Source organism: Cyclopterus lumpus, chromosome 20 (assembly GCF_009769545.1).
Source record: "Cyclopterus lumpus isolate fCycLum1 chromosome 20, fCycLum1.pri, whole genome shotgun sequence".
Classification (NCBI taxonomy): domain Eukaryota; kingdom Metazoa; phylum Chordata; class Actinopteri; order Perciformes; family Cyclopteridae; genus Cyclopterus; species Cyclopterus lumpus.
Genome location: NC_046985.1, coordinates 887,501 through 897,500, shown reverse-complemented (window position 1 = coordinate 897,500; position 10,000 = coordinate 887,501). Strand labels below are relative to the sequence as shown.

The 10,000-nt window shown below is 44.3% G+C and overlaps 2 protein-coding genes across 2 annotated transcripts in view; one reads left to right on the top strand and one right to left on the bottom strand.

Moving 5' to 3' along the window:
* Positions 1 to 4,118, bottom strand: part of sugct (succinyl-CoA:glutarate-CoA transferase) — a 33,011-nt gene extending 28,893 nt beyond the window's left edge. Inside the window, exons 1-4 of the mRNA XM_034560123.1 lie at positions 3,953 to 4,118; positions 3,194 to 3,242; positions 3,036 to 3,109; positions 2,876 to 2,961 (exon numbers count right to left, since the gene is read on the bottom strand). Coding sequence (XP_034416014.1) covers positions 2,876 to 2,961; positions 3,036 to 3,109; positions 3,194 to 3,242; positions 3,953 to 4,085 — 342 coding nt within the window. The 5' untranslated portion in view covers positions 4,086 to 4,118. The remainder of the gene's footprint in view (positions 1 to 2,875; positions 2,962 to 3,035; positions 3,110 to 3,193; positions 3,243 to 3,952) is intronic.
* Positions 4,119 to 7,080: 2,962 nt separating this feature from the next.
* On the top strand, positions 7,081 to 9,483 carry crygn2 (crystallin, gamma N2). Its single transcript, XM_034560139.1, has 5 exons — positions 7,081 to 7,101; positions 7,344 to 7,435; positions 7,547 to 7,703; positions 8,343 to 8,488; positions 9,348 to 9,483. Exons 1-5 carry the CDS (start codon positions 7,081 to 7,083, stop codon positions 9,481 to 9,483), a joined length of 552 nt encoding a protein of 183 aa, XP_034416030.1.
* The last annotated feature ends 517 nt before the right edge of the window (positions 9,484 to 10,000 follow it).

Genomic DNA, 10,000 nt, shown 5'->3' with positions numbered 1-10,000 from the left:
ATAACCTTTGTTGACATCATAACCTGTTCATAACCTTTGTTGACATCATAATAACCTGTTCATAACCTTTGTTGACATCATAACCTGTTCATAACCTTTGTTGACATCATAATAACCTGTTCATAACCTTTGTTGACATCATAACCTGTTCATAACCTTTGTTGACATCATAATAACCTGTTCATAACCTTTGTTGACATCATAACCTGTTCATAACCTTTGTTGACATCATAATAACCTGTTCATAACCTTTGTTGACATCATAATAACCTGTTCATAACCTTTGTTGACATCATAACCTGTTCATAACCTTTGTTGACATCATAATAACCTGTTCATAACCTTTGTTGACATCATAACCTGTTCATAACCTTTGTTGACATCATAATAACCTGTTCATAACCTTTGTTGACATCATCATAACCTGTTCATAACCTTTGTTGACATCATAACCTGTTCATAACCTTTGTTGACATCATAATAACCTGTTCATAACCTTTGTTGACATCATCATAACCTGTTCATAACCTTTGTTGACATCATAATAACCTGTTCATAACCTTTGTTGACATCATAATAACCTGTTCATAACCTTTGTTGACATCATAACCTGTTCATAACCTTTGTTGACATCATAACCTGTTCATAACCTTTGTTGACATCATAATAACCTGTTCATAACCTTTGTTGACATCATAACCTGTTCATAACCTTTGTTGACATCATAACCTGTTCATAACCTTTGTTGACATCATAATAACCTGTTCATAACCTTTGTTGACATCATAATAACCTGTTCATAACCTTTGTTGACATCATAACCTGTTCATAACCTTTGTTGACATCATCATAACCTGTTCATAACCTTTGTTGACATCATAATAACCTGTTCATAACCTTTGTTGACATCATAACCTGTTCATAACCTTTGTTGACATCATAATAACCTGTTCATAACCTTTGTTGACATCATAATAACCTGTTCATAACCTTTGTTGACATCATAACCTGTTCATAACCTTTGTTGACATCATAATAACCTGTTCATAACCTTTGTTGACATCATAACCTGTTCATAACCTTTGTTGACATCATAACCTGTTCATAACCTTTGTTGACATCATAATAACCTGTTCATAACCTTTGTTGACATCATAATAACCTGTTCATAACCTTTGTTGACATCATAATAACCTGTTCATAACCTTTGTTGACATCATAACCTGTTCATAACCTTTGTTGACATCATAATAACCTGTTCATAACCTTTGTTGACATCATAACCTGTTCATAACCTTTGTTGACATCATAACCTGTTCATAACCTTTGTTGACATCATAATAACCTGTTCATAACCTTTGTTGACATCATAACCTGTTCATAACCTTTGTTGACATCATCATAACCTGTTCATAACCTTTGTTGACATCATAACCTGTTCATAACCTTTGTTGACATCATAATAACCTGTTCATAACCTTTGTTGACATCATAACCTGTTCATAACCTTTGTTGACATCATAATAACCTGTTCATAACCTTTGTTGACATCATAACCTGTTCATAACCTTTGTTGACATCATAACCTGTTCATAACCTTTGTTGACATCATAATAACCTGTTCATAACCTTTGTTGACATCATAACCTGTTCATAACCTTTGTTGACATCATAACCTGTTCATAACCTTTGTTGACATCATAATAACCTGTTCATAACCTTTGTTGACATCATAATAACCTGTTCATAACCTTTGTTGACATCATAATAACCTGTTCATAACCTTTGTTGACATCATAACCTGTTCATAACCTTTGTTGACATCATAATAACCTGTTCATAACCTTTGTTGACATCATAATAACCTGTTCATAACCTTTGTTGACATCATAATAACCTGTTCATAACCTTTGTTGACATCATAACCTGTTCATAACCTTTGTTGACATCATAATAACCTGTTCATAACCTTTGTTGACATCATAACCTGTTCATAACCTTTGTTGACATCATAATAACCTGTTCATAACCTTTGTTGACATCATAACCTGTTCATAACCTTTGTTGACATCATAATAACCTGTTCATAACCTTTGTTGACATCATAACCTGTTCATAACCTTTGTTGACATCATAATAACCTGTTCATAACCTTTGTTGACATAACCTGTTCATAACCTTTGTTGACATCATAATAACCTGTTCATAACCTTTGTTGACATCATAACCTGTTCATAACCTTTGTTGACATCATCATAACCTGTTCATAACCTTTGTTGACATCATAACCTGTTCATAACCTTTGTTGACATCATAATAACCTGTTCATAACCTTTGTTGACATCATAACCTGTTCATAACCTTTGTTGACATCATAATAACCTGTTCATAACCTTTGTTGACATCATAACCTGTTCATAACCTTTGTTGACATCATAATAACCTGTTCATAACCTTTGTTGACATCATAACCTGTTCATAACCTTTGTTGACATCATAATAACCTGTTCATAACCTTTGTTGACATCATAACCTGTTCATAACCTTTGTTGACATCATAATAACCTGTTCATAACCTTTGTTGACATCATAACCTGTTCATAACCTTTGTTGACATCATAATAACCTGTTCATAACCTTTGTTGACATCATAACCTGTTCATAACCTTTGTTGACATCATAATAACCTGTTCATAACCTTTGTTGACATCATAACCTGTTCATAACCTTTGTTGACATCATCATAACCTGTTCATAACCTTTGTTGACATCATAATAACCTGTTCATAACCTTTGTTGACATCATAACCTGTTCATAACCTTTGTTGACATCATAATAACCTGTTCATAACCTTTGTTGACATCATAAGCTCACCTGTTTGTTTCTGTTGACGCTGAGGAAGTAGGCGCTCTCTGCTCCGATGAAGGGAGGACCCCAGGCTCTGGTGTCATCGCCCGCCCCTGTTCAACACAGTCCCACCGTCATTACCCACAATGCTTTGCTCACACACTCCCAAAAGAGGACGCAGACTCACCGGGTCGCTCCACTTTGATGACCTCGGCTCCCAGATCCCCCAGAATCATGGTGGCGAAGGGACCCGCTAGAACCCTGCGAACACGTCGGGACCCAGAAGTGAGACGGGTTCAACGGTGAGCACTGAACAATACGGCAGCACTCGAACACACCACTCACCTGGTCAAGTCCAATACTCTGACGCCCTCTAGTGGCCGGAGCTGTCCTCCTGGAGACACATACAGGTAAATATACAGAGCTGTATATGTATATATATATACACACATATATATATACATACATATATATACACACACATATATATATATATATATAATTTTTATTTATTAAAAAAAGAAAAACTTAAATATCACATGGCCATAAGTATTCAGACTCTTTGCTGTGACTCATATTGAACTCTCATGCGGTCCATTTCTTCTGATCCTCCTTGAGATGGTTCCACTCCTTCATTGGAGTCCAGCTGTGTTTAATTAAGAGGATCCCCAAATCCAACGTGTTCATTCCCAAGAAGACTCAAAAGGGTCTGAATACTTATGACCATGTGATATATACTGTACAACAAAAATATAGTACTTTATACTGTACCACATCTCTTATAGAATATGATGATGTCATTTCCCATGTGGGGGGGGGGGCTAATAAAGGAGTATCTTTTCTTATTAATTAAAAAACATGAGATCGAAAATGTTAAAATAATTCTGATCAATCAATACTTTTAACTACATTAATGTATTTTTACTTCAGTTTGTGAATGCAGGACTTTTAATAAGAAGGGAGTATTTTCACATTGTGCGTACTTTTACTACCGTAAAGAAAGGACTACTTCCTCCACCACTTCCGGCATGAGACTTCCGGTCGCTTGACTAACCGGAAGTAGTTGCACTTTGACCGGAAGCTAATAACACTTCATGAGAGTACCTGCTTGCGTGCATGACAGCCGCCGTCCTCCCAGCGGACATGTCCCCCGGAGATCCCTCCGGAGCTGTGTAGCGAAACCAGCCGGACTGAGAGCCGACACTCTGCGCCTCCACAGCGGGGACGAAGCCGCCATCTTCCCGGATGTTGCTATCACGCTGGCCCCGCCCACCCTTCTTCTTCTTCTTCTTTTTAGGTTTTATGGCGGATGGCATCCAACAAAAGGTGCATTACCGCCACCCGCTGTATTGGCGTGTGGACCAGAGTTATCGATCCCTTTAAAAATAAAGAATAAAATATATCCTTCATCGATCTCTCCTGTTTGCGTGAGCTCGGCCAATCGGCGTTAACACAATGAACAGACGTACTGAAGTAAATCTATTAGTATTAGCACAGCTTTAGTTACTCTGAGCTTGAACACAATGAATACTAATGAGCAATGATTCATGTATTAATAGATTTAGCATTACATATAAACATTTTGTTTATTTATATTATTTGTATGGACTTTTCTAAAGATAAAGAACAGATTGTGGAGCTTCGATAACTTCAACTTAAAATACTCCAGATTCAGAGCAAATAGTCTAAATAATCTAACCTGAGAAAACGTCATCTGTTGTTGTTGTTGTTGTTGTCGTAGAGGGAAAAAACAGTGTATCATGTCCCGTGTATCGTGTACCGTGTCCCGTGTATCTTGTATCGTGTCCCGTGTATCTTGTACCGTGTCCGGTGTACCGTGTATCTTGTATCTTGTATCGTGTCACGTGTACCGTGTCCCGTGTATCTTGTCCCGTGTATCGTGTACCGTGTCCCGTGTATCTTGTACCGTGTCCGGTGTACCATGTATCTTGTATCTTGTATCGTGTCACGTGTACCGTGTCCCGTGTATCTTGTACCGTGTCACGTGTACCGTGTATCTTGTCCCGTGTATCGTGTACCGTATCCCGTGTATCTTGTCCCGTGTATCGTGTACCGTATCCCGTGTATCTTGTCCCGTGTATCGTGTACCGTATCCCGTGTATCTTGTCCCGTGTATCGTGTACCGTATCCCGTGTATCTTGTCCCGTGTATCGTGTACCGTATCCCGTGTATCTTGTCCCGTGTATCTTGTACCGTGTCCCGTGTATCTTGTCCCGCGTATCGTGTACCGTGTCCCCGTGTATCGTGTACCGTGTCCCGTGTACCTTGTACCGTGTCCCGTGTATCTTGTATCGTGTCCCGTGTACCGTGTATCGTGTACCGTGTCCCGTGTATCTTGTACCGTGTCCCGTGTATCGTGTACCGTGTCCCGTGTATCGTGTATCGTGTCCCGTGTATCGTGTACCTTGTCCCGTGTATCTTGTACCGTGTCCCGTGTATCTTGTCCCGTGTATCGTGTACCGTGTCCCGTGTATCGTGTCCCGTGTATCTTGTATCGTGTCCCGTGTATCTTGTACCGTGTCCCGTGTATCTTGTCCCGTGTATCTTGTCCCGTGTATCGTGTACCGTGTCCCCGTGTACCGTGTCCCGTGTATCGTGTACCGTGTCCAGTGTACCTTGTACCTTGTCCCGTGTGTCTTGTACCGTGTCCCGTGTATCTTGTACCGTGTATCTTGTCCCGTGTGTCGTGTACCGTGTCCCGTGTACCTTGTACCGTGTGTCGTGTATCTTGTATCGTGTACCGTGTATCTTGTACCGTGTCCCGTGTATCTTGTATCGTGTACCGTGTATCTTGTACCGTGTCCCGTGTATCTTGTACCGTGTCCTGTGTACCGTGTATCTTGTACCGTGTCCCGTGTACCTTGTATCGTGTCCCGTGTATCTTGTACCGTGTCCCGTGTACCTTGTATCGTGTCCCGTGTATCTTGTATCGTGTCCTGTGTACCGTGTATCTTGTCCCGTGTACCGTGTATCGTGTCCTGTGTACCGTGTATCTTGTCCCGTGTACCGTGTATCTTGTATCGTGTCCCGTGTATCTTGTATCGTGTCCCGTGTACCGTGTATCTTGTACCGTGTCCTGTGTACCGTGTATCTTGTACCGTGTCCCGTGTACCTTGTATCGTGTCCCGTGTATCTTGTACCGTGTCCCGTGTACCTTGTATCGTGTCCCGTGTATCTTGTATCGTGTCCTGTGTACCGTGTATCTTGTCCCGTGTACCGTGTAGCGTGTATCGTGTCCTGTGTACCGTGTATCTTGTCCCGTGTACCTTGTATCGTGTTCCGTGTATCTTGTACCGTGTCCCGTGTATCTTGTATCGTGTCCCGTGTATTTTGTACCGTGTCCCGTGTATCTTGTACCGTGTACCTTGTATCGTGTCCCGTGTATCTTGTACCATGTCCCGTGTATCTTGTACCGTGTCCCGTGTATTTTGTACCGTGTCCCGTGTATCTTGTCCCGTGTACCGTGTAGCGTGTATCGTGTCCTGTGTACCGTGTATCTTGTCCCGTGTCCCGTGTACCTTGTATCGTGTTCCGTGTATCTTGTACCGTATCCCGTGTATCTTGTATCGTGTCCCGTGTATTTTGTACCGTGTCCCGTGTATCTTGTACCCTGTCCTGTGTATCTTGTACCGTGTACCTTGTATCGTGTCCCGTGTATCTTGTACCCTGTCCTGTGTACCGTGTATCTTGTCCCGTGTACCGTGTAGCTTGTACCGTGTCACGTGTACCGTGTCCCGTGTACCGTGTCCCGTGTACCGTGTAGCGTGTCCCGTGTATCTTGTCCCGTGTATCGTGTCCCGTGTATCTTGTACCGTGTATCTTGTCCCGTGTACCATGTAATGTGTATCGTGTACCATGTAGGGTGTATTGTGTCCCGTGTACCGTGCCCCGTGTACCATGTAGCGTCTCCCGTGTATAGAACCATCACTGGTTCATTTATTTATTTCTATAAATCAGAAGTTTCTCTGCACAGATGAGCAGAATGAACCCTTCTGTCTGCAGGCCAAGCACATTCTATTGAGTCCACACACACACAAACACACACACACACAGCAGAATCAACAGACATCAGGGTGAAGGGAAAGCGTCGAGGCAGCAGGACCTTTTAAAGCCTGGTCTTTTGTTCGCTCCGTATATATTGGGGGTCCAGCTTCCTCTCTGTTCCACTGTGCGTGTGCTCGTAGGTCAGCAACAACATCCAGTGGGCTAAGATGTCGCAATACTCTGGAAAGGTGAGTCTGAACGAGGAGCTCCAGCTCTCCTGCCGGCTCCTTCGGGGGTTGACATGTAGTTCTGCTTTCTCGCATATTATGTTCTGAAACCACCATCATGGATTTAGTCCGGCTGCCGCATTTATTTGGCTCTTTGGAAACTTCAAAGCCCATCTGAAGTTCAGTTTAAAGAGCGCCGAGCTGGTGGTTGTGCCGGTACGCCGTGACATCACAGGGCTCTGACAGTTGGTTGTCCCCTCCAGATCACCTTCTATGAGGGGAAATGTTTCACCGGCAGGAAGCTGGAGGTCCGAGGAGACTGCGATAACTTCCAGGACCGCGGCTTCATGAACAGGTGAGAACACACAGCTTCAGTCCGGAGAACCTCGGCCTCTCGGCTTAGACTGAACCCACCAACTAGTCTGTTGTACCTGAAGGCCCCTAAATGGACCCGTGTGTGTTTCAGGGTGAACTCCATCCGCGTGGAGAGCGGAGCCTGGGTCTGCTACGACCACCCCGACTTCAAGGGCCAGCAGTACATCCTGGAGCACGGAGAGTACCCAGAGTTCCAGAGGTGGAACTCCCACAACGACCACATGGGGTCATGCAAACCCATCCGCATGGTACACACCTCCAGCACATATTTCACTCCGTTCATGGTCCCATGAGGATGAATCCTAACGTTTGTGACCTCTAGGGGGCGACTCCTCTGGTTGTATAGAAGTCTATGCTTCATGTGTTAAAGCTGCATTCTCTCTCCTGACCACCAGGGGGCGACTCCTCTGGTTGTATAGAAGTCTATGCTTCATGTGTTAAAGCTGCATTCTCTCTCCTGACCACCAGGGGGCGACTCCTCTGGTTGTATAGAAGTCTATGCTTCATGTGTTAAAGCTGCATTCTCTCTACTGACCACCAGGGGGCGACTCCTCTGGTTGTATAGAAGTCTATGCTTCATGTGTTAAAGCTGCATTCTTTCTCCTGACCACCAGGGGGCGACTCCTCTGGTTGTATAGAAGTCTATTTAAAATGACTCTTCTTCCCTCTTGATTCATGCACGTTCAAATAGAATCTGGGATCTATATAATAATTATTGATTAATATATGAATCATATATAATTAATATATTAATGATAATCGGCACATTCACGCTTCCCAGAGGACGAAGCCTTTGCATTTCGCTCCTCAGACATCTGGAACCAGGAAACAAACCGGCCACAGTTCTTGATGTTCACCATTGACCCCCCTACCCTCTGCCCCCCCAGCACGGGGAGCACTACCGCATGGAGCTGTTCGAGGCCGGGAACTTCTCCGGTCAGTGTGTGGAGATCTGTGACGACTGTCCCTTCCTGCAGAGCCGCGGCTTCTCCAAGAGCTGCATCAACTCTGTGAAGGTCTACGGAGATGGAGCGTGAGTAGAAGGCCCTCCAAGGTCACGGTGACCTCTACACTGGTGACCTCTAGACTGGTGACCTCTGCACTGGTGACCTCTTAGACTGGTGACCTTAGACTGGTGACCTCTAGACTCCTCATAGACTAGTGAGCTCTAGACTGGTGACCTCTAGACTGGTGACCGTTAGACTGGTGACCTCTTAGACTGGTGACCTCTAGACTGGTGACCTCTGCACTGGTGACCTCTAGACTGGTGACCTCTGCACTGGTGACCTCTTAGACTGGTGGCCTCTAGACTGGTGACCTCTAGACTCCTCTAAGACTGGTGACCTCTAGACTGGTGACCTCTAGACTCCTCATAGACTGGTGACCTCTACACTGGTGACCTCTAGACTGGTGACCTCTGCACTGGTGACCTCTTAGACTGGTGACCTTAGACTGGTGACCTCTAGACTCCTCATAGACTGGTGACCTCTAGACTGGTGACCTCTAGACTCCTCTAAGACTGGTGACCTCTAGACTGGTGACCTCTAGACTCCTCATAGACTGGTGACCTCTAGACTGGTGACCTCTAGACTCCTCATAGACTGGTGATCTCTTAGATTGGTGACCTCTAGACTCCTCATAGACTGGTGACCTCTAGACTCCTCATAGACTGGTGACCTCTAGACTGGTGACCTCTAGACTCCTCATAGACTGGTGACCTCTAGACTGGTGACCTCTAGACTCCTCATAGACTGGTGATCTCTTAGATTGGTGACCTCTAGACTCCTCATAGACTGGTGACCTCTAGACTGGTGACCTCTAGACTCCTCATAGACTGGTGACCTCTGCACCTTGCACACAGTGGTTTGACCCGCTTCCTGTTCTGTCTCCAGCTGGGTGATGTACGAGGAGCCTAACTTCCGCGGCCGCATGTACATCGTGGAGCGAGGAGACTACTGCAGCCACAACGAGTGGCAGGCGCAGAACCCCAACGTCCAGTCGGTCCGCCGGGTCGTCAACTACTTCTAACCAATAAAGACCACAAGCCCACAAGCCCAGACCCTCTGTGTGTGTGTGTGTGATCAGATGTATTCAGCTTCAAATAATCAATATCTGGTTTTCCTGTGAAACTCTCGGCAACAATTAGACCTTATTAGCAAAACATATATATATATATATATAAGCTCTCTAGTGGGGCAATAAGGTACTACACGCTCTCTAGTGGGGCAATAAGGTACTACACGCCCTCTAGTGGGGCAATAAGGTACTACAAGCTCTCTAGTGGGGCAATAAGGTACTACACGCTCTAGTGGGGCAATAAGGTACTACACGCTCTCTAGTGGGGCAATAAGGTACTACACGCTCTCTAGTGGGGCAATAAGGTACTACAAGCCCTCTAGTGGGGCAATAAGGTACTACACGCTCTAGTGGGGCAATAAGGTACTACACGCTCTAGTGGGGCAATAAGGTACTACACGCTCTCTAGTGGGGCAATAAGGTACTACACGCTCTAGTGGGGCAATAAGGTACTACAAGCTCTCTAGTG